General features: G+C 41.7%; 1 protein-coding gene across 1 annotated transcript; it reads right to left on the bottom strand.

Annotated features, from left to right (window-relative positions):
- Positions 1-12,565: 12,565 nt before the first annotated feature.
- Positions 12,566-24,864, bottom strand: LOC100848253 (mitotic checkpoint serine/threonine-protein kinase BUB1-like). The gene is made up of 2 exons (XM_059887896.1): positions 24,722-24,864; positions 12,566-14,564 (listed from the first exon to the last, which is right to left on the bottom strand). The coding sequence occupies exons 1-2, from the start codon at positions 24,862-24,864 to the stop codon at positions 13,571-13,573; spliced, it is 1,137 nt and encodes a 378-aa protein (XP_059743879.1). The 3' UTR covers positions 12,566-13,570.
- Between the last annotated feature and the right edge of the window lie 657 nt (positions 24,865-25,521).

The following is a 25,521-nucleotide window of genomic DNA, read 5'->3' on the forward strand; positions in this document are numbered from 1 at the left end:
AGCTGGAATCAGGATTGCCAGGAGAAATATCAATAACCTCAGATATGCAGATGACACCACCCTTATGGCAGAAAGTGAAGAGGAACTCAAAAGCCTCTTGATGAAAGTGAAAGAGGAGAGTGAAAAAGTTGGCTTAAAGCTCAACATTCAGGAAACAAAGATCATGGCATCCGGTCCTATCACTTCATGAGAAATAGATGGAGAAACAGTGGAAACAGTGTTAGACTTTATCTTTTTGGGCTCCAAAATCACTGCAGATGGTGACTGCAGCCACGAAATTAAAAGACGCTTACTCCTTGGAAGAAAAGTTACGACCAACCTAGATAGCATATTGAAAAGCAGACCTTTTCCTTTGCCAACAAAGGTCCATCTAGTCAAGGCTATGATTTTTCCAGTGGTCATGTATGGATGTGAGAGTTGGACTGTGAAGAAGGCTGAGTGCCAAAGAATTGATGCTTTTGAACTGTAGTGTTGGAGAAGACTCTTGAGAGTCCCTTGGACTGCAAGGAGATCCAACCAGTCCATTCTGAAGATCAGCCCTGGGTGTTCTTTGGAAGGAATGATGCTAAAGCTGAAACTCCAGTACTTTGGCCACGTCATGCGAAGTTGACTCATTGGAAAAGATTCTGATGCTGGGAGGGATTGGGGGCAGGAGGAAAAGGGGGTGACAGAGGATGAGATGGCTGGATGGCATCACTGACTCGATGGACATGAGTTTGAGTGAACTCCGGGAGTTGGTGATGGACAGGGATGCCTGGTGTGCTACGGTTCGTGTGGTCACAAAGAGTCAGGCACAACTGAGTGACTGAACTGAACAGAACCTTTCTCCCAGTCACTTTTCCAGTCACTGAAGATTTTACTTCCTTGCTCACTGACATTTTCTCATCATCACTTGCCTATCATTACTTGTTGTGACTCCAACAATCACATAGGAGATTCATGCAAGACTCTGGCCTCTCATTTCTTTCACTGGATGTCTAATGATCCTTTCCTCCACACCAGATCTCCACTCCTTCCCGTGGTCAGGGCCTAGTAACCAATTATTGGGCCTCTGCCAAATTTCCAAGTTTAAGTTTTCTATCCTGTTAACTACCATCTTCTAGCTTTCTAGCTCTAGTTCTTCCAACTCCAGTTCTTTGCTATATCTGGCCTCTAATTAAATCACTTCCACCACCTCCCTCTTGCCCTCCCTTCCCTTATTACTCTTTTACCAAACTTATATCCCATGACCCATTAATGTAACTATATATTTTCATACACTCTGAACTCCTTCTGTTATGTATACACATTTTTTCATAAAAACCCAATCTTTGCACCAACATATGAGGAACTTCAATGTAACTGCATACACTCTTCTCTTCCAATTAATAAAATTCTGGGTACACATTCATTATAACCAGTTTGATGAAAAGCTAGCATAAAAGACCTGAAAATTAAAATCTATCAGGTTATTCTAGTGTGTCTATAACTCAAAGCTAGTGTTTACACCAGGGTTATTGCTTAATTTCCTTGAAGGCAACAGGTTCACAAATGTTGCTGTCCCATGGATATCAATCAAAAAATAAGTAGATTTTTTAAAGGAGAATGAGGTGAAGAAAATAGAGCTTGGGATTAATAATTCTGCCTTCTGAGTACATTCTATACTTAGGATGCAAAGAGATTAAAATATTAACCAAGCAAGATCAAAAGTGAAGCAAAATTGAGAAGGAGAATCAAAGCACAAAACAAAGTTGAGAACAAGAGAAATATCAGAGGAAATGAGCAAATCTGAAGTCAAAATTAAGGATGGAGAGGAGGGAAAAAAGAAACCTACAACTTTGAGTTAACCAAATACATGGTGTTTCCCTGACTGATACAAATGCTTACACATGGGAGAGTTTACAAAAATACTTTTAGTATTGATGGTATATCCAAAAGAAAATGTTCACAGGAAGTTGGAGAGCTGAAGTTGGGAAAAGAGTGAAGATTTTAGAAATGAAAATGGAGATTTGATATGTAAAGTTCACCAAACCATGAGGATAAATTAACTTCTTGAACATTATTTACAGAGCAAAAAAGAAATTATTTCTTTTTTCAAGTACTATCTCATAGTACTTGTTATTTCTCCACCAGTACTTGTCATTATTATAAACTTTCTTAATAGAATACAAATGTAGTTTTAAATTTTCTTGTTATCTTTATTTGTTCATGTCGTCTCCTCCGCCTGTCTATGATTGCCAAGAGGACAGGAAACATGATTGTTTTGCTCTCTAGAAATACCCCCAGTGACTATATGAAGAGCCTGAATCAGATCAGAATTTCAACAAACTTCTGTGGATGGATGGAAGGGTCAGTGGATGACTTGATACACTGATAGGTAAATGAGCAAAATGAGCTCTGTGGGCAACCATTATCAAAAAAAAAAAAAAAAAAAAAAACGCATTTAAGGTTTAAATTTTGCAACGAAAAATCAGCTATCAAGCAAATAATACCTAATCCTACCATCCCTTTCTCTCACGAGAAAACACTGACATAAGATGCCCTGGGCCCCAACTAGGAAACAAGGATGTGCACAGTGACTCCTTTACTCCCCTACTCTCTGAGTCACCATCCTCTTTGATTATTTCCACAAATACTACATTTCCCTGCCAAAAGCCCAAACTCTCCTTCTCCAGCTGCTCTATCCTCTCCACAGTTATATCCTCAACCCAGATACCTGGAACCCTCTCCGATTTGGATACAGTTCCAAAGTCACAGGCCCACCAGAAATAAGTTAGACAAAAAGCCCAAAGCCTCATATTAACGATCTTCCTATGCGACCTTAGATCAATGGATTTCATAGAATCACAGCATTCCAGGATAAAAGAACATTAATATTTAAGATGACCCAGATTTGTTGTTAACTCTAATAGCCTATGTGATATTCGAATCCACTTTACAATTAAGACACTGTTGTAAAAGCAAGAAGGAAATGATGCACTTAAAGGTTTAAATCAAGAAGGCTTTGTCTTTGACCTTCACCAGCTTATCCCAAAGAAATCTGCCACGGGCAAATAAAACTTCTATCTCCTTCCTGACACTAAAGCAGACTAGTGTCAGTTGAAAGGTTAACAGACTGAAAAGATTGAAAATCATAAATGAGCCATTTACTATAAAGTACGGGGTGCTTGTCTAACCTTTTATTAACGATCTCACAAACTAAAAATGCTAGCATTGTTTAGTCACTCCACTAGCCCTGCTTTACTGAAGATAAGGATTGGTCTTGCTTTACACACCATGGAAACCAGTATCTGTATATATCTTTTTAGCTTTCAATTTCCATTACAATTTGGAAGGTTTTCTCTATCATATAGTTAAGATACACTAGTGAGTGAAGTCACTCAGTCATGTCCAACTCTTGCGATCCCATGGACTATAGCTTACCAGGTTCCTCCATCCATGGCATTTTACAGGCAAGAGTACTGGAGTGGGTTTCCATTTCCTTCTCCAGCAGATCTTCCTTACCCAGGGATCGAACCTGGGTCTCCCGCACAGTAGTCTGATGCTTTACCATCTGAGCCACCAGGGAAGTCCAAGATACACTAAGGGAACATCAAATTACTGTGTAATCTTATCAGATTAGTCACCATAAATCTTACTTGTGTAGGGATTGCCAGCACACCTTCTTAAACTTCTTAATTAAGCTATTTAAAATATGTCTTTAAGTAGAAAAGTTCAAAAATTTTTTAAGGAGCTGTTAAATTAAAAAACTCCTATTTCTAGTAAGGAAGCTTTCCTTCAATCCCCAGTGCTTTAACTGGGTGGAAGAAGTGTGTTAGAAATGAAATCATTTAATGAACATGTATGGTGGACCCTGGCCTCAGCTGTGTACCTCTCCCCACTGACAGTCCATGTTAACCCTGGGGAGCAACATGATAGGATTTCACAAAACAATAGACTCTCTAACAGAGCTTTAAACAGCTTTGAGTAGATCATGATTATCATTAAGTGACTGTTTAAACAAACCACAATTAAAATAAGTTGCTTGTACTTTTGATGGTTACTTCTTTCTAGTACTTGGCTTTACATTTTAACCAGCCCAACATATTTCAAACCACTTTGAAATATGTAACAGAAAAGTAAGGCCTTTTTGATCCTATAGGTTGAAACTGCCACTAGTTGTTTAATTGCTCTGGACAAATTGCTTAATTTCCCTGATCTGGAATTTTAATGGTAGGAAAAGTGGATAAAATGAATGTTTCTATCCTTGAACTGGGGCTTCTCACATGGCTCTAGTGGTAAAGAACCCACCTGCCAGTTCAGGAGACCTAAGAGATGTGGGTTCAGTCTCTGGGTTGGAGAGATCCCCTGGAGGAGGGCGTAGCAATGCACTCCAGTATTCTTGTCTGGAAAATCCCAACAACAGAGGAGCCTGGCGGGCTACAGCCAATAGGGTTGCAAATAGTCAGACACGACTGAAGCAACTCAGTGCACACACACACACATCCTTGAACCACAATCCAATAAGCTCTAGGTTCTCTTATATTTTTTGTCTATCCTATGCATGAAGCAAGTTTATATGTGCTATGAATTGTCAGTATGAATATTGGATGGTAATAAGGAAAATGGTGAGTAAAATGATGATGATTAAAATCAGGAAATAGCTATAAATATTACCATTTTTACCATTTCACTCTTTTGCTGGGTAAGCTCCTTATTCAATGGACTTTTTATCTACAACTTCTGGATACATCTGGAGATTAATGCTTGTTTTGGTTCAATAGCAAGCAACTTGAAAAATATACTTGGACCAGGTTGTAGAGATCTGAGGAGGAGGATGAATGACTGGGTGAGAAGTTCCCTTATTACTGAGGACCTATGTATCATGTTTTAGCAGTCATACTGAGTACTATATAATGCAGAGTATGATGGTCTATACTTGGTCTGGGTAAGATGGACCCCAACAGTTATCTATGCTGGTTTTATGGAGGATGAGTTTAATATTATGAATATGGACATAAATCCAGATCTAGAGAAACAGGATTAAGCTTCCAAAGGTTGATATGATTCTCATTCACCAATATACAATCTTCTGCACATTTTACTCCAGTTATGAGGCTCCAGATGGTATAAATACATGTAAAAGAGTTATGAGCTTAAAATTTTTTAAATGTGATTCATTAAAAATACGAGACTTTCAAGCTTTCAAAGCAAAAAGTGATCAATAGTTGAAAAACTCTAAAACCAAGAATCCTAAGATGTGTCTGAGTGTTAGTTGCTCAGTCCTTTCCAACTCTTTGCAACCCCATGGACAGTAGCCCATCAGGCTTCTCTGTCCATAGAATTCCCCAAGCAAGAATACTGGAGTGGGTTGCCATTCATTCTCCAGAGGATCTTCCTGACCCAGGGATCAAACCCAGGTCTCCTGCATTGCGGGCAGATTCTTCATAGTCGGAACCACCTGAGTAACCCATTCTCATAATTTTCAAGTAAGTTGTCTACTTTAGGCTTTTAGGGCTATTGATGTCCACTACTGGGACTAAAAATAGTAGAATAATGTATTTAAAATAATAAAGTAAATTTCTAATCAAGGGATTCTAGAAATTTTAATTTGGAGTCAGAAATATTACAGAATATTGGTTTTTAAATGACCAAAGTATATCTTTAAAAGCTATTGTTCTTCAGCATCATTTCTATTTATAAGTATGTTGTCCTTTCACTTTTTTAAATGAATTTTAATTCTGACTATTGACAGGAAGGGAACAGGTGTTCGTGTCTTTAGCAAAACTATTCACATAAATCTCACAGCCTGGCCTTAACAGCTGCACCCTCTGGTGGCAGCTTTCCTCAAGTGCAGGTTCTGGTGTCGGTGTGGGTTTTGTTTGCTTGCTTGTTTGCTCACTGACTTTGTTTACTTGTTTCTGTAGGGGATGACTAGGTCTCTTTAAAAGGTACAGTCTAAAAATCTGGAAGTTAAAAAGTGACAGTAAACGGCACACTGCATCATGTTTTAAGTAACTGTAATGCAGGATGGATCTGAGAGTTGGACTATGAAGAAAGTTGAGTGCTGAAGAATTGATGCTTTTGAACTGTGGTGTTGGAGAAGACTCTTGAGAGTCCTTTGGACTGCAAGGAGATCCAACCAGTCCATTCTAAATGAAATCAGTCCTGGATGTTCACTGGAAGGACTGATGTTGAAGCTGAATCTCCAATACTTTGGCCACCTCATGCGAAGAACTGATTCATTTGAAAAGACCCCAATGCTGGGAAAGGTTGAGGGCAGGAGGAGAAGGGGATGACAGAGGATGAGATGGTTGGGTGGCATCACTGACTCAATGGACATGAGTTTGGGTGAACTCCGGGAGTTGGTGATGGACAGGGAGGCCTGGCATGCTGCAGTCCATGGGGTCGCAAAGAGTCGGACACGACTGAACGACTGAACAGAACTGAACTGAATGCAGGATGTAATTTAATCTCAATCTTTAATTTGTTAACTATATTACTTATACTCAGCAGCATATACAAAGAATATAAGAATGTGGATACACTTATAAAAAGTGTGGAAATCGTCAGCAAGAGGTTTCAACAAAGACCCATTATCCGGACTTGGTTTCTGAAGATCAACTACCTTAGAAGCAAGGTTCTCTTCTCTAAAGTGAAACCAGTGGGTTGCAGAACACTGTCTTCCAAAACGAGCAGATCTGCCTAGAAGCCACCTAGAGGTATATGGTCCTTTACCTCACTGCACTGAGCAAGGACAGCAAGAAGCATCCTCACGTAGTCCCCCTGAACAAACACCACAGCTCTGTCAGATAATTTCTAAAATAATCCTCAAAGAACACTTGGATATTTTACTGGGTTCCTTCTTGTTTTCTCCACTCTATGTCAGTGTTGGGCATATTTTAGGAACAGTATTCATTAGTGATCTATTAACTTTATTTCTCCACTGAGTTGCAAATGTAGAAGGGGAAAGATATGTTACTTTTAGGACTGTCTGAAGTTTGAGTCTTAGAGAAAGTAGCATTCCTTTTAGAGATAAAACTGTTCCTCCTTTTAACTTTTTTTAATTTGCAAAGATAGAATTGAGGACTACAAGAGTGGAATGTGGGCTTTCCAGGTGGCTCAGTGGTAAAGAATCTGCCTACAGAAGCTGCAGGACATGAGTACGATCCCTGGGTTGGAAAGATCCCCTGAAGGAGTAAATGGCAACCCACTCCAGTATTCTTGCTCCCATGGACAGAGGTGTCTAGTGGGCTACAGTCCATGGGGTCACAGAGTCAGACATGACTGAACATACACACAGCTGGATGTAAGCAAAGAGAGGACAAAATAGCTCTGAATATTAATATGTCAGAAGCATGGGAATATTCTGCTAGTAGTCTGAAAGTGACAGAGGGTAAGATCTTAGAACCAGGTTATCTAAACTGCTCCCTGTAACTCTTATAATCAGTGGATGCTCTCTAGTGAACATCTGTGTGTGTGTTTGTTGCTGAGTTGTGTCTGACTCTTTGAGACCCCCATGGATTATAGCCACCGGACTCCTCTGTCCATGGGATTCTCCAGACAAGAATATGGGAGTGGGTTGCCATTTCCTTCTTCATAGGATCTTCCCAACCCAAGGATCAAACCCTGTCTTTTAGGTCTCCTGTGCTGGCAAAGTTCTTTACTGCTAGTGCCACCTAGGGAGTGAATATCTGAGCCTCAGGCAACAAGAGCATCCTCAGAAAAACTGATCCCCAGTGATACTGACAGTCCATATCCGACACGTGCTTAGAAAACACACACCTCTTATCAAGAAGAGAACCAGCAGTGATGGTGAATGGAGAGAGAGAAGCCCCTCACCTTTTATGAAGAGGTCATCTGCTATTGCTTAAAGCCAGAAGCAAAGGGACTCAACAAACACATCCTTCCCACCATTACCAATCTGCTGTCAATTTAAATCTTGGCTCTCAGATTCCAAATGAAAATAAATATAAATATCTACTACCCAGCATACTGCCAGATGTTCATAGCCACAAAAACCTTCAATTCTATAAGGCGAGGACAAAAACTCCTATTTTATAAATGAAGATTTAAAGATTAGCAATATTATTTAATTTGCCTAAGGATACGCAGCCAGACTTAAAGCCTAAGAATACCCAGGCTTCCCTGATGGCTCAGTCAGTAAAGAACCCACCTGCAATGTGGGAGACCTGCATTCGATCCCTGCGTTGGGAAGATCCCCTGGAGGACAGCATGGCAACTCACTCCAGTATTCTTGCCTGGAGAATCCCCACGGGCAGAGTAGCCTGGCAGGCTGCAGTCCATGCAGTCGCAAAGAGTCGGACACAACTGAGTGACTAAGCATACACCCAGCCAGTAAATAACAAAGACAGGAGGAGAACAAGGTGGCAATGGAGCAGGTGGATGTGGAGTACATCTCTCTCCATGGATACATCAGAAATACACCTTCAGACACAGAAGTGTATGCAGAACACCAGCTGAGAGTGGACAGGAGTACCTGACCAGCGGAAAAGAATATATAGAATCACCCAAAACTCAGTAGGACAAAGGAACTAGGGGGAAAACAGGAGTGTTAGTAGAACTGGACCTGCAGGGGGAACTGAAGCAGGGGTTCGATCCCACATTGGGACAATTGTCTGAGTTAGAGGAGAAACATTTAAGGCTGAGAGTGAAACAGCTGATCTGAGGCAGCCTAAATGGAATGAGAATCAGACAGTCCTTACCTCAGCCATACATACCCTGGACAGGGACACAGATCCCCTGGAAGGCGCAGCAGATGGGAGCTGAAGTTTAGGGATTGTGGAGCAATCCCATGGCAAAGGCTGCTGTTGACTATGAGGAGATGGATTGAGGGGATGTGAGGGAGGAGATAGTGGTGGGAAATGCCTGTGGTGGGAAGCTGGGCAGCCATGGAAGCAAGGCTATACTGCTGAGTCACACATAGTGGGGGAGCCATCACCATAGCCTCTCTTTCCCCACATGCCAGCATGGGCAGCTAAACAGTAGAGAGTCTGGCCCATCGAACACCTGACTCACTGAACTACAGAGTAGGACTCCACCCAGGGTGCTTCTTTAAGTGCCTAATGTGCTGATCTACAGAGTAGGACCCCAGCCAGGGGGGCCCCCTCTATGTGCCTGACACATTGAACAACAGAGAAGGATCCTAGGCAAGGGAGACCTCTAAGTGCCTGAATAGGCAAAGCTACAGAGAAAGGCTAACCAAAGAGGCCTTCTGATCGCCACCTACAAGAGGCCCAAAGAAAGACTCTAATAGGGCCATAACTCCTGCAGTGGAGGCAGTCCGTGTCCCTGTACACTTTGTGCCACCAGGGTCCCTGCAAACCAAGCAGCTGTGCCACCTTCACACTCAACTCTCACTGGGGCAGAGCTGCCACAGGCAAAAAAAATCTTGTGTGTATGTGCACAGGGTTGCTTTGGCCATGTCCAACTCTTTGCAGCCCTGTAAACTGTGGCCTGCCAGGCTTCTCTGCCAGGGCAGTTCTCCAGGCAAAAGTACTGGAGTGTATTGGCCAATACTGGTTTCCATACCCTTCTAGAGCACTGTATTTCCTGCTGCCCTAGCCACCAACTCCCCTGAGTAGCTGGTGCTGCCAGAACTCCTGCGACCCAAGCAGCCGCACCACCTGCACATCTGGCCCTCACAAGGGCAAACCCAAGTCCTCCAAGGAAGCCTCAGGAGCAAACACCAGTGGGTGATCCACATGCAGAGGTGGAAATAAAACCACAGTTGAAACCCAGTGGCAGTGTGGCTAAGGAAGAAGACACAAAATCTTCCCACCAGCTGTATAAACTGCAGATTAAGTCCACAATCAAATAGGCAGACTCTGTGTCTATGGACTATATAAAAGGACATTCAGAGCTTCCACAAAAGAAAATGCACTAGTTCTGATAGCAGGGGACATTGGAGGCAAGAACACAGAGGAATAGGACCAGATTAGAATCTGAGCTTCCCCCACAACAGATCCAGAGATCAGCACATGCTGGGGGGTATCCTAGGGAAAGATCAACCCCTGAGCCTTTGGAGTAGGAGCACTGACTCCAAGACCCTAGGCTACCAGAGAACTAACCCTAGGAAGTATCATATATTGAGAACTCACACAAAGGAAGCCATTTGAATACAAGACCCAGCATCACCCAACCACCAGGAGCAACCTGTGCAGAACAACTCATCTAAACAACAAACAAAACAAAAATACACACCCAATCAGCAGCAGACAGGATTACCACCTCACTTAGCCTTGCTGATCAGAGGAAAAACAAACAAACAAACAAAAACTCAGGACAAATCTCACCCTATACAAAGCTTACACAAACAATTGGACCAGCCTTAGGATGGCAGAAACCAAAAGGAAGAAAGAATTCAACCTTGAAGCCTGGGAAAAGGAGACTTCAAACACAATAAGTTAAAAAAGAAAAGTAAGAATGAAAGGCAGAGAAATACTACACAAATGAAGGAACAAATTAGAAACACAGAAGTCCAAATAAATGAAGAGGAAATAGGCAAACTACCTGAAAAAAAATTCAGAATAATGATAGTCAAGATGATCAAAAACCTTGAAAACAAAATGGAGAAAATGCAAGAATCAATTAACAAAGACCTAGAAAAATTAAAGAATAAACATACAGAGACAAACAACACAATTACTGAAATTTAAATTATTCTGGAAGGAATCAATAGCAGAAAATCTGAAGCAGAAGAACAAATTAGTGAGCTGGAAGGTAGAATGGTGGAAATAACTTCTGAAGAGCACAATAAAGTAAAAAGAATGAAAAGAACTGAGGATAGTCTCAGACACCTCTGGGACAATATCAAATGCACCAATTTAAATTATAGGGGTCCCAGAAGAAAAAGGGAAAAAGAAAGGAAATGAGAAAATGTTTGAAACTGATTATAGTTGAAAATTTCCCCAACATGGAAAAGGAAATAATCAATCAAGTTCAAGAGGCACAAAGAGTCTCATACAGGATAAACCCAAGGAGAAACATGCCAAGACACATGTTAATCAAACTGACAAAGACTAAACACAAAGAAAGAATATTAAAAGCACCAAGGGAGAAGCAACAAGTAACATACAAGGGAAACCCCATATTATTCACAGCTGATCTTTCAGCAGAAACTCTGCAGGACAGAAGGAAATGTTAGGATATATTTAAAATACTGAATGGGAAAAATCTACAACCAAGATTACTGTACCAGGCAAGGATCTCATTCAAAATTGATGGAGAAATAAAAAGCTTTTCAGACAAGCAAAAGTTAAGAGAATTCAATACCACCAAACCAGCTTTACAAAAAAATGTTAAAGGGATTTATATAGCCAAGAAATACAAAAGAAGGAAAAAGATCTACAAAATCAATCCCAAACAATTAAGAAAATGGCAATAGGAACATCAGTTGAGTTCAGTAGCTCAGTCATGTCCAACTTTTTGCAACCGCATGGACTGCAGCATGCCAGGATTCCCTGTCCATCACCAACTCCCAGAGCCTACTCAAACTCATGTCCATTGAGTCAGTGATGCCATCCAACCATTTCATCCTCTGTTGTCCCCTTCTCCTCACATCTTCAATCTTTCCCAGCATCAGGGTCTCTTCAAATGACTCAGTACTTCACATCAGGTGGCCAAAGTATTGGAGTTTCAGCTTCACCATCAGTCCTTCCAATGAATAGTCAGGATTGATCTCCTTTACGATGGACTGGTTGGATCTCCTTTACGATGGACTGGTTGGATCTCCTTGCAGTCCAAGGGAATCTCAAGAGTCTTCTCCAACACCATAGTTGAAAAGCATCAATTTTTCGGTGCTCAGCTTTTTTTATAGTCCACCTCTCACACCCATACATGACTACTGGAAAAAACCATAGCTTTAAGTAGATGGACTTTTGCTGGCAAAGTAATGTCTCTCTTTTTAATATGCTATCTAGGTTGGTCATCACTTTTCTTCCAAGAAGCAAGTGTCTTTTAATTTCATGGCTGCAGTCACCATCTGCAGTGATTTTGGAGCCCAGAAAATTAAAGTCCGACACTGTTTCCATTGTTTCCCCATCTATCTGCCATGAAATGATGGGACCAGATGCCATGATCTTAGTTTTCTGAATGTTGAGCTTTAAGCTAACTTTTTCACTCTCCTCTTTCACTTTCATCAAGAGGCTTTTTAGTTCTTCTTCACTTTCTGCCATAAGGGTGGTCGTTTGCATATCTGAAGTTATTGATATTTCTCCTAGCAATCTTGATTCCAGTTTGTGCTTCATCCAGCCCAGCGTTTCTCATGATGTACTCTGCATATAAGTTCAATAAACAGGGTGACAATATACAGCCTTGATGTACTCCTTTCCCTATTTGGAACCAGTCTATTGTTCCATGTCCAGTTCTAACTATTGCTTCCTGACCTGCATACAGGTTTCTCAAGAGGCAGGTCAGGTGGTATGGTATTCCCATCTCTTTAAGAATTTTCCACAATTTGTTGGGATCCACACAGTCCAAGTCTTTGGCATAGCCAAGAAAGCATAAGTAGATGTTTTTCTTGAACTCGTTTCCTTTTTCCATGATCCAATGGATGTTGGCAATTTGATCTCTGGTTCCTCTGCCTTTTCTAAATCTGGCTTGAATAACTGGAAGTTCATGGTTCATGTACTGGTGAAGCCTAGCTTAGAGAATTTTAAGCATTGCTTTGCTAGTGTGAGAATTGAGTGCAATTGTGTGGGAGTTTGAGCATTCTTTGGCATTGCCTTTCTTTGGGATTGGAATGAAAACTGACCTTTTCCAGCCCTGTGGCCACTGCTGAGTTTTCCAAATTTGCTGGCATACTGAGGGCAGCACTTTCACAGTATCATCTTTTAGGATTTAAAATAGCTCAACTAGAATTCTATCACCTCCACTAGCTTTGTTCGTAGAGATACTTCTTAAGGCCCACTTGACTTCACATTCCAGGGTGTCTGGCTCTAGGTAAGTGATCACACCATCGTTGTTATCTGAGTCATGAAGATCTTTTTTATATAGTGCTTCTGTGTATTCTTGCCACCTCTTCTTAATAACTTCTGCTTCTGTTGGGTCCATACCATTTCTGTCCTTTACTGTGCCCAACTTTGCATGAAATGTTCCCTTGGTATCTCTAATTTTCTTGAAGAGATCTCTAGTCTTTCCCATTCTACTGTTTTCCTCTATTTTGTGCAATGATCACTGAGGAAGACTTTCTTATCTCTCCTTGATATTCTTTGGAACTCTGCATTCAAATGGATATATCTTTCCTTTTCTCCTTTGCCTTTAGTTTCTCTTCTTTTCACAGCTATTTGTAAGGCCTCCAATTACTCTAAAATGTAAATGGATTAAATTCTCCAACCAAAAGACACAGACTGGTTGAATGGATACAAAAAGAAAGTGAAAGTGAAATCACTCAGTCGTGTCTGACTCTTAGCGACCCCATGGACTGCAGCCTACCAGGCTCCTCCGCCCATGGAATTTTCCAGGCAAGAGTACTGGAGTGGGGTGCCATTGCCTTCTCCAAGAAGAGGACTACACCAGCTCAAACTACCTGGATGCCCAAACTCACCTCAAGACTGCAGTGAATGTAATACAGGAAACGTTTCAGATCTCTCTAGTTCTCTACCTGGTAGTTCCATGGCTTGTTACTGAGCATCTCAATACACTGGAACCCAGAAGTTTCACACTTTCCTGTAAATGCAGTTCCTTTAGGAAAAAGTTTCATGTCTATACTCTGACCCAGGTCAGTCAAGACCAAGCTGGCAGATAAGTCATCATCTTTGTTGTCTTGTTCCAAAAATCTGTTTCTGAGTATGAAATTGTCTGGCTTGATGTTTCCGTGGATGATTTTGCAGTCATGGACTTGCTGGATCATGCAGAGCATTCTGATAGCAAAATCGAGGACTAGTGCCTGAGGCATCACTTTTTCAGGGATATTTTTATAGAGATTAATGGCATTTAATAATGTGCCATAACTGTAGAGGTCTCCTACTAGCACGCTGCCATTCTGGAACAGGTGGGCCAAATAAAATTTGATAAACATGTGTTGCATACTTGGCTTCAGTCTTTCCATCAGCTGGGTCCCAATGTAGAATTCCCAGAGGTTGGGAGCCTTCTGGACCTTCAAAGCAAATTTCTCCTTATTTTTGCTGTTGTTCACATCTCCATGGGTAACTTCATAGACTTGGGTGAAAGCCGCTTCTCCAATAAAGTGATCAATGTAGACCAGCAAAGAACCTAATTGGAATTCAGTCTTGGGCTTGATGGCTGGAAGCTTACATGCCCATTCATAAGTATTTGGATAGGAACTCACTGGTTTAGAAAGCCCGGATAAAAGTTTGAGAATCAACTCCTCATCCCAGGGGTTCTCAACAGTGAAGTTTGGAGCGTCGACATTCCCAAGCAAGCCAGCCTGCATCAGTTCAGCCTGGAGCCCAGCGCTGGCTTCTCCCGGATCCTCTGCAGTGGCAAAGTCGGGGTCTGTGACTTTACAGGCCTTGAGACCCTGCTCTGCCTCGCTTGTCAGCACAGCTGCAGCAGGCTGGCCCAGACAGAGCAAAGATGGCCCAAAGGGCCATCTGTGGGGCACACTGGGTCTGGGCTTGTCTCTTCAACTAGACTGAACTTTCTCTCTTTCAAGGGTTCCACCTTGTTTCTTTCACAAGAATCCAAAGCCACATGGGTGTGCTGGTTTGCTACCATATTTTCTTGCACCCACTGGAAGATAAAGAAAATATGCACCCACTGGATACAAAAAGAAGACCCATATATATGCTGTCTACAGGAAACCCACTTCAGACCTAAAGACACATACAGATGTAAGTGGATGGAAAAATATATTCCATGCAAATGGGAAGCAAAAGAAATCTGGAGTAGCAATCCTCATATCAGATAAAATAGACCTTAAATAAAGAAGATTACAAGAGGTAAGGAAGGATGCTGCTGCTGCTGCTAAGTCCCTTCAGTCGTGTCCAAAGTAAAGTCTTGGAGTCTTGTCCGACTCTTAACGACCCCATGGACTGCGGCCTACCAGGCTCCTCCGTCCATAGGATTTTCCAGGCAAGAGTGCTGGAGTGGGGTGCCATTGCCTTCTGCAGTAAGGAAGGATACTACATAATGATCAGGGATCAACCCAAGAGGAAGACATAGCAACTGTAAATATCTATGCACCCAACAGAGAAGCACCTCAATACATAAGACAAACACTAACAGACATAAAAGGAGAAACTAACAGTAACACAATAGTAATAGGAGACTTAAACAACCCACTCACACCAATGGACAGATCATCAAAACAGAAAATTAATAAGGAAACACAAGTCTTAAATAACACATTAGATGAGATGGACCTCATTGCTATCTTCAGGACATTCCATCCAGATGCAGAAGAATACACCTTCTTCTCAAGTGCACATGGAACATTCTCCAGGATATACCACATCTTGGGTCACAAATCAAACCTCAGTAAATTTAAGAAAATTGAAAATTGTATCAAGCATCTTCTCTGAACACAGCACTATGAGACTAGATATCAATTATAAGAAAAAAAACTGTAAGAAATACAAACACATGGAGATTAAACAATAGGTTTCTAAGTAACCAACAGGTTACTGAAGAAATCAAAAGGGAAATCAAAAAATTTCTAGAAACAAATGACAAAGAAAACACGACAATGCAAAACCTATGGGATGCAGCAAAAGCAGTTCTAAGAGGGAAGTTTATAGCAATACAGTCCTACCTCAAGAAACAAAGACAGTATTCAGATGCAAACAAGTCTGATTTTAACATGCCACTGCTCTCTCCACTATTACAAATTGCATCATTCATTTGTCTAATAAATATTTATCAAGTGTTTATTATGTACCCGGCTGCAAGGTCTCTATAGAAAAGACAATGTCCTCACTTCCATGAAACTCACTTTCTAGACAGGAGAACACACAACGTGCAAGTAAATAGTACATAAGCAAGGTCACTGGAAGTGGCAGTTGGAACTGAGAAGAAAGCATGCAGTGTGATGTGGTGAAAAGTGATGGAAAGCACTTCCTTGGCACTAGAGCATTCCAGAAAAGTTCTCTCTGAAAATAAAACATTTAAGTCAAGTCTTAAAGATGGAAAAGAAACCACTGAGGCAAACATCTAGGGACCAAGGATTTCAGATGGATGGAAAAGCAAAAACAAAGCCTCTGACATGTTTGAGGAGAATAGGAAGAAATCCAAAGTGCAGGAACTGGTACCAGATGAGATGAACAGAAACCAATTATTTTACGGTTTTTTCAAATTTAAAATGTAACAAGTTTTTAAAAAGATTTTGTAGACCATGGTAATAAGTTTGTATTTTACTCAAGATTCAATGAAAAGTCAGTAAGGATGCTAAATAGACCAGGACATTATCTGAATTACATAGAAGATGATCTAGAAAATGAGCTGAAGGAGAATCAGCATGGAAGCAGGGGATTAATGAAAAAGCCATCACAGCCATCCATGTCATGGTACCCAGGACCAGGAAGCAGAGGGTAAGAGGCAAGAGATTAGTTTGGAGTTTACTGCAGCAATTCATGCTAGAGATCATCCTGTCTTAGACTAGGTCAGTGGTTCTTCAGATCAGATCAGATCAGATCAGTCGCTCAGTCGTGTCCGACTCTTTGCAACCCCATGAATCGCAACACGCCAGGCCTCCCTGTCCATCACCAACTCCCGGAGTTCATAGAGACTCACGTTCATCGAGTCAGTGATGTCATCCAGCCATCTCATCCTCTGTCGTCCCCTTCTCCTCCTGCCCCCAATTCCTCCCAGCATCAGAGTCTTTTCCAATGAGTCAACTCTTCGCATGAGGTGGCCAAAGTACGGGACTTTCAGCTTTAGCATCATTCCTTCCAAAGAAATGCCAGGGCTGATCTCCTTCAGAATGGACTGGTTGGATCTCCTTGCAGACCAAGGGACTCTCAAAAGTCTTCTCCAACACCACAGTTCAAAAGCATCAATTCTTCGGCGCTCAGCTTTCTTCACAGTCCAACTCTTCCATCCATACATGACCACAGGAAAAACCATAGCCTTGACTACATGAACCTTTGTTGACAAAGTAATGGCTCTGCTTTTTAATATGCTGTCTAGATTGGTCATAACTTTCCTTCCAAGGAGTAAGCGTCTTTTAATTTCATGGCTGCAGTCACCATCTGTAGTGATTTTGGAGCCTAGAAAAATAAAGTCTGACACTGTTTCCACTGTTTCCCCATCTATTTCCCATGAAGTGATGGGACTGGATGCCATGATCTTCGTTTTCTGAATGTTGAGCTTTAAGCCAACTTTTTCACTCTCCACTTTCACTTTCATCAAGAGGCTTCTGAGTTCCTCTTCACTTTCTGCCCTAAGGGTGGTGTCATCTGCATATCTGAGGTTACTAATATTTCTCCCAGCAATCTTGATTCCAGCCTGTGTTTCTTCCAGTCCAGCGTTTCTCATGATGTACTCTGCATATAAGTTAAATAAACAGGGTGACAATATACAGCCTTGATGTACTCCTTTTCCTATTTGGAACCAGTCTGTTGTTCCATGTCCAGTTCTAACTGTTGCTTCCTGACATGCATACAAATTTCTCAAGAGGCAGATCAGGTGGTCTGGTATTCCCATCTCTTTCAGAATTTTCCACAGTTTATTGTGATCCACATAGTCAAAGGCTTTGGCATAGTCAATAAAGCAGAAATAAATGCTTTTCTGGAACTCTCTTGCTTTTTCCATGATCCAGTGGATGTTGGCAATTTGATCTCTGGTTCCTCTGCCTTTTCTAAAACCAGCTTGAACATCAGGAAGTTCACGGTTCACATATTGCTGAAGCCTGGCTTGGAGACTTTTGAGCATTACTTTACTAGTATGTGAGATGAGTGCAATTGTGCGGTAGTTTGAGCATTCTTTGGCATTGCCTTTCTTTGGGATTGGAATGAAAACTGACCTTTTCCAGTCCTGTGGCCACTGCTGACTTTTCCAAATTTGCTGGCATATTGAGTGCAGCACTTTCACAGCATCATCTTTCAGGATTTGGAATAGTTCGACTGGAATTCCATCACCTCCACTAGCTTTGTTCATAGTGATGCTTTCTAAGGCCCACTTGACTTCACATTCCAGGATGTCTGGCTCTGGGTCAGTGATCACACCATGGTGATTATCTGGGTCGTAAAGATCTTTTTTGTACAGTTCTTCTGTGTATTCTTGCCATCTCTTCTTAATATCTTCTGCTTCTGTTAGGTCCATACCATTTCTGTCCTTTATCGAGCTCATCTTTGCATGAAATGTTCCTTTGGTATCTCTGATTTTCTTGAAGAGATCTCTAGTCTTTCCCATTCTGTTGTTTTCCTCTATTTCTTTGCATTGATCGCTGAGGAAGGCTTTCTTATCTCTTCTTGCTATTCTTTGGAACTCTGCATTCAGATGCTTATATCTTTCCTTTTCTCCTTTGCTTTTCGCTTCTCTCCTTTTCACAGCTATTTGTAAGGCCTCCCCAGACAGCCATTTTGCTTTTTTGCATTTCTTTTCTATGGGAATGGTCTTGATCCCTGTCTCCTGTACAATGTCACGAACCTCATTCCATAGTTCATCAGGCACTCTATCTATCAGATCTAGGCCCTTAAATCTATTTCTCACTTCCACTGTATAATCATAATGGATTTGATTTAGGTCATACCTGAATGGTCTAGTGGTTTTCCCTACTTTCTTCAATTTCAGTCTGAATTTGGCAATAAGGAGTTCATGGTCTGAGCCACAGTCAGCTCCTGGTCTTGTTTTTGCTGACTGTATACAGCTTCTCCATCTTTGGCTGCAAAGAATATAATCAATCTGATTTCAGTGTTGACCATCTGGTGATGTCCATGTATAGAGTCTTCTCTTGTGTTGTTGGAAGAGGGTGTTTGTTATGACCAGTGCATTTTCTTGTCAAAACTCTATTAGTCTTTGCCTGCTTCATTCCATATTCCAAGGCCAAATTTGCCTGTTACTCCAGGTGTTTCTTGACTTCCTACTTTTGCATTCCAGTCCCCTATAATGAAAAGGACATCTTTTTTGGGTGTTAGTTCTAAAAGGTCTTGTAGGTCTTCATAGAACCATTCAACTTCAGCTTCTTCAGCGTTACTGGTTGGGGCATAGACTTGGATTACTGTGATATTGAATGGTTTGCCTTGGAAACGAACAGAGATTATTCTGTCACTTTGAGATTGCATCCAAGTACTGCATTTCGAACTCTTTTGTTGACCATGATGGCCACTCCATTTCTTCTGAGGGATTCCTGCCCACAGTAGTAGATATAATGGTTATCTGAGTTAAATTCACCCATTCCAGTCCATTTCAGTTCACTGATTCCTAGAATGTCAACATTCACTCTTTTTTTTTTTTTTTAATCTTCTTCTTGGATTGATCCTTTGATCATTATATAGTGTCCTTCTTCATCTTTTTTCACAGCCTTTATTTAAAAGTCTATTTTTTTTTATATGAGTATTGCTACTCCTGCTTTCTTTTGGTCTTCATTTGCATGAAATATCTTTTTTCCAGCCCTTCACTTTTCCAGCCCTTCACTTTGTATGTGTCCCTTGGTTTGAGGTGGGTCTCTTGTAGACAGCATATATAGGGGTTTTGTTTTTGTATCCATTCAGCCAGTCTTTGTCTTTTGGTTTGGACATTCAACCCATTTACTTTTAAGGTAATTATCGATTAGTGTGATCCTGTTGCCACTTACTCTGTTGTTTTGGGTTCAAGTTTATAAACCTTTACTGTGTTTCCTGTCTAGAGAAGATATCTTAGCATTTGCTGAAGAGCTGGTTTGGTGGCACTGAATTCTCTCAGCTTTTGCTTGTCTGTAAAACGTTTCATTTCTCCTTCATATTTGAATGAGACTGGGTGTAATAATCTGGGTTGTAGATTTTTCTCTTTCATTACTTTAACTGGTCCTGCCATTCCCTTCTGGCCTGAAGAGTTTCTATTGGAAGATCAGCTGTTATCCTTATGGGAATCCCCTTGTGTGTTATTTGTTGCTTTTCCCTTGCTGCTTTTAATATTTGTTCTTTGGGTTTGATCTTCATTAGTTTGATTAACACATGTCTTGGGCTATTTTGCCTTGGGTTTATCCTGTTTGGGACTCTCTGGCTTTCTTGGACTTCTCCAAGAATTCCTTTCCATTTTAGGTAAGTTTTAAACTATTATCTCCTCAAGTATTTTCTCATACCCTTTCTGTCTTCTTCTTCTGGGACTCCTATGATTCGAATGTTGGGGCATTTAACATTGTCCCAGAGGTCTCTGAGGTTCAACATTCACTCTTGCCATCTCTTGTTTGACTACTTCCAATTTGCCTTGATTCATGGACCTGACATTCCAGGTTCCTATGCAATATTGCTCTTTACAGCATCGGACCTTGCTTCTATTACCAGTCACATCCACAGCTGGGTATTGTTTTTGCTTTGGCTCCATCCCTTCATTCTTTCTGGAGTTATTTCTCCACTGATCTCCAGTAGCATATTGGGCAGCTACTGACCTGGGGAGTTTCTCTTTCAGTATCCTATCATTTTGCCTTTTCATACTGTTCATGGGGTTCTCAAGGCAAGAATACTGAAGTGGGCACAGGCGGGCCTAGAGGAGCTATCCCACGTTGAAGGTCAGGAAGGGCGGCAGTAAGGAGATACCCCTCGTCCAAGGTAAGGAGCAATGGCTGTGCTTTGCTGGAACAGCTGTGAAGAGATACCCCACGTCCAAGGTAAGAGAAACCCAAGTAAGACGGTAGGTGTTGCAAGAGGGCATCAGAGGGCAAACACACTGAAACCATACTCACAGAAAACTAGTCAGTCTAATCACACTAGGACCACAGCCTTGTCTAACTCTGAAACTAAGCCATGCCCGTGGGGCAACCCAAGACGGGCGGGTCATGGTGGAGAGATTTGACAGAACGTAGTCCACTGGAGAAGGGAATGGCAAACCACTTCAGTATTCTTGCCTTGAGAACCCCATGAACAGTGGTTCTTCACTGGGTACAAAGTTGCATCCATCAGGAGACATGGAGCACATCTGGAGACATTTTTTTTTTTTTTTTTTTTTTGTCAAAACTGGAGAGACAATACTGACATCTAGTGGGCAGAGACCAAGGATGCTGCTAGACATGCTACAATACAGAAGATTGTGTCACTGAAAAAAATAGACATCTGGTCCATAATGTCAATGGTACCAAGGCTAAAAGACCCACAAAATTGGAGGAAAATAACAAAATTGGAGAAAGAGAAGTTTGAGATATATTTTAGTAAGTATAGACAGGATGCACCAAAAAGGGTTAAATAAAGTATAAAATCTCAATGTTTGATCTGTATAACTGGGAGGGCAAAGGTGCCAATTACCAAGATAATGAAGACCTGAGGAAAAATGAGATTGAGAGGAGTTTAATCAAGTATTCAGTTTGAAGTACACTGTGCTCAAGATGACTATTATTCAGACTGAGACCCCAAGTAGTTTAATTGATATAGAGGTTGAACTCTATAGGAAAACCCTGGACAAAAATACAAATATGAGAGTTATAAGCATTTGAAATTTTACTTAAAGACATGGAATTGAATGAGATCATATAGGGAGATAGGTGGGAAAGGAGCTGAAAAGGGAAGGGAAGAGAATGAACGAGAAGGCAAGGGAAGAAAGCTCAGGTTTACACCTGAGGCACTTTCACTTTTCTAAAGACAGTTCAGAAAACTAGAAGGAACAATCAGGGAGGTAAGAGCAAAACCAGGAGAGTGGTACCATGGAAGCTAGGAGGGGAAAGAAAAGTATTTCAAGAAGGAGGCCATGGTTTATGGTATAAATGCCACCAAAAGGCTGAATAGAATGGAAACCAAATAGTATCCCTTAGCTCTGGCATCTTGGAGATCATTGCTGTTCAGTTGTTAAGTCATATTTGGCTCTTTTGCAACCCCAAGGACTGTAGCCCTCTATCCATGGGATTTCCCCAGCAAGAATACTGAAATGAGCTGCCATTTCTTCCTCCAGGGGATCTTCCTGACCCAAGGATCGAACTCAAGTCTCTTGCATTGGCAAGTGGATTCTTTACCACTGAGCCACCAGAGTGTTTTTAATGGAGTCGTGGGAATGGAAGCTGCTGTGAAATGAGGGAGGTGAAAAAATAGAGAGAGAAAATGCAAACAATTCCTATTTTGGGAATTGGAGTCAAAAATAAGGCAGACTGTAGAGTCAAGAGAGTTTGGTTTTGTATTTCTTAATGTGGAGACTGCTGATAGAAATGACCCAAGGAAAATGAGATGGGAAGGGAACTGAAAAGGTGAAGTTCTTAAGAAAGTAGAAAAGAATGGGATCCAGAACAAAAGTAGAAAGTAAGTGAAAGTCTCTGAGTTGTCTGACTCTTTGCAACCCCATGGGCTGTAGTTCATCAGGCTCCTCTATCCATAGGATTCTCCAGGCAATTTCCTTATGGAAAAGTTGCCATTTCCTTCTCCAGGGGTTCTTCCTGACTCAGGGATCAAACCCAAGTCTCCTGCATTGCAGGTGGATTCTTTGCCATCTGAGCAGAGGAGTTGTCCATCAGTAGGAGTAAGGATACTTCTTCCACTATAGTAAGAAAGATAAACCCAGATGCAGGCAGGTTGAGAAGATAAGAGAGTTTCCCTATAATGGCTTTTATTTTCTCCATGTTGTTTCAGTTAAAGAAGGAAAAGTGAATGGCTGAAAAGAGCAGGGAGGAGGAAGAGATTTGAAGAGGGATAATCCCAAGTGAGGATCCTTGGTTAGCTCCATCCTTGCCCTGAAGTTTTGACTATCCTCAGCACCATGGCTAAGTGTCCATAATAATAAAGACTTCTCACTGAAAACACAGCTATCTGAACCCACACCACTTAACCAAGTCGTTGAGGATTATTGGAAATGATCTCACGGCAGAACAACTGGAATTACTAGACATGATTACCCCACACCACCAGTCTCTAGTCAGCATGTTCACTCACACTTCAAAGTATTGTCAAACTGAAGTCCATGTGCTGGATGGACAGTGAATCCAAACAAGCAAAAACTTCAAAGTCTGGAGCAAAGAAAGGTTTAGTAGTCAAGGAGGCACCAACCCAGAAGATGGGAGATGTCGACTGTCTCAAAAGCACCCTGTTTCCTGGCCAGGTTGCAAGGTTTATAAAGGCAAAAATGATAAAGGGGAGTGGGCAGGATTCTTCATGATTTTAGCTTCCTGATAAGACGCAGATGCAGACTTCCTGGAACTGCTTTTTTTGCTTGATGTGTCACTGTGGCGATTGTGATTGAACTATGTGTTTCTGTAAAGCAAACTATTAAATCGTGGTCTGTGATCCCTTAACTTCTTTCCAGGAGAGAGAAAAAGGCGATGGTTGTGGCATTTTATAATTGACTTAGAGCCTTGGTGATGGTTCGGGAGTTTCAGTTCTTAATTGGCCCTCCCTGTGTCATCAATTTTAAGTCGGTTTGGGGCCAGCCGGTTGAAGCCACAGGACATTATCTCAACAGTGTCGGGTCATAAATCAAGGCATTGGTTTAAGCTAACAGTCATGGAAGAGATTACATTGGGCTTGCTTTTCCCTTGTTTTTGAATTCTCTCACTTTCCCAGGTAGTAACTTTGAATCTGCTTTTTGGAAGTCAGGGAAGGTCTAGGAGATTAAAGCCTTTTTCTATAAACAAAAAATGGGAGACACAGAAAGGCTTCTGACCCTGGGGGAACTCCACAGGGCCCAGTTCAGTTTTAAAAGGATTATGTTATATATTCTTCAGCCTAAAATCTCAGTCTATCGCTCTTCTCCCTCAGCTCTTAGTAAATGAACTTACCTAATATTTAACAATTCCCTCAATGTATTGCCACTACATCTACAAATCTGCCTGCAATTGTTTCCATCTTGCTGCTGCTGCTGCTGCTGCTAAGTCGCCTCAGTCGTGTCCGACTCTGTGCGACCCCAGAGACAGCAGCCCACCAGGCTCTGCCGTCCCTGGGATTCTCCAGGCAAGAACACTGGAGTGGGTTGCCATTTCCTTCTCCAATGCATGAAAGTGAAAAGTGAAAGGGAAGTTGCTCAGTCGTGTCCGACTCTTAGCAATCCCATGGACTGCAGCCCACCAGACTTCTCTATCCATGGGATTTTCCAGGCAAGAGTACTGGAGTGGGGTGCCATTGCCTTCTCCGGTTTCCATCTTACTTGTCTTTATTCCTGTTACAGTGGCCCAGCCAAAGATCAAATCCTCTATTTGTGCTCTAGATACAAAACACCCTGCCTTCCCAGCACCTTTACTCCTTTATTTCTTCACCAAGTCACAGCTAAAGTCTTCAAAAGGCCAAGTTATCTACAGATATCCTATCATCCGGTGTTCACATCTTTACCTTTCACTCACCTCTCAATGTCCTCTGATTCAGCTTTCATCCCAGGATTCCAATTTCTCAGTTCACCAATGATTTCATTGCTGTTGTTCAGTCGCTCAGTCATGTCCAACTCTTTGTGAACCCCTGGACTGTAGCCCACCAGGCTCCTCTGTTCATGGGATTTCCCAGGCAAGAATACTGGAGTGGGTTGCCATTGCCTTCTCTAGGGGATCTTCTGCACCCAGGGACTAAACCTACATCTCCTGCACTGGCAGGTAGATTCTTTACCACTGAGCCACCAAAGAAGCCCTCACCAATGATTTACTTGCTGCTAATTTAAATGGACTTATTTCAGTAGCTATTACACTTGATCTCTTATCAACTCCCCACACTTTGATCACTTTGTCATTCTTCAAAAATTCTCTTACTTTGCCCTAAAACTGTCCCCTCCAAGTTTTACTCCTGTGGTGCTGCTCCTTTGCAATCTCTTGTACAGACTTCTCCACCTCCATCCAAACTTCAAGATGTTGGCCTTGGGCACGACTGTATATTTGGTGTTGTCTATTCTCATTTTCGGAGATGGCAATGGCACCCCACTCTAGTACTCTTGCCTGGAAAATCCCATGGATGGAGGAGCCTGGTAGGCTGCAGTCCATGGGGTCGCTAGGAGTCAGACACGACTGAGCGACTTCACTTTCACTTTTCACTTGCATGCATTGGAGAAGGAAATGGCAACCCACTCCAGTGTTCTTGCCTGGAGAATCCCAGGGACGGGGGAGCCTGGTGGGCTGCTGTCTTTGGGATCGCACAGAGTCGGACACAACTGAAGCAACTTAGCAGCAGCAGCAGCAGCAGCATTCTCATTTTACATCAAAGACAACAAATTGGCAACCTTCCAGCTCATCACCACTGTATGAAAAATAGTAAATATCCAACAGCTATGTGTTTGAATAATTAGTTATAAGACCAGAACTCAGTTGGGTTTAGGGTAAGGGGAAGAGGACACAATGTAAAACTAGCCACTAAAGTGAGCCTCAAGACAAGAAATTCCTCCCCACCCCAAATCAACAGTTTCTCCTAATAGTTAACATAAATTACCTAGACTAATTGATAACAATTGTCCAACAATAGACACTTAAGGATATCCTTGACATCTGGTGATTTTAAAATATGATCAGGAGGTTGTCTGGAGTATTTAGCCTGGGGTCTACAATCGAGAAAATCATAC

Source organism: Bos taurus, chromosome 6 (genome assembly GCF_002263795.3).
Source record: "Bos taurus isolate L1 Dominette 01449 registration number 42190680 breed Hereford chromosome 6, ARS-UCD2.0, whole genome shotgun sequence".
In the NCBI taxonomy this organism is placed as follows: domain Eukaryota; kingdom Metazoa; phylum Chordata; class Mammalia; order Artiodactyla; family Bovidae; genus Bos; species Bos taurus.

Bases quoted from the DNA above. Each gene is read 5' to 3' on its own strand.
- LOC100848253 (XM_059887896.1), bottom strand. From the start codon at position 24,864: ATGAGAATAGACAACACCAAATATACAGTCGTGCCCAAGGCCAACATC. The intron at 14,565-24,721 runs GTAAGAGAATTT...GTCTAGTTGAAG, and splicing joins GGGGACAGTTTTAGGGCAAA to AGACAAGCCCAGACCCAGTG.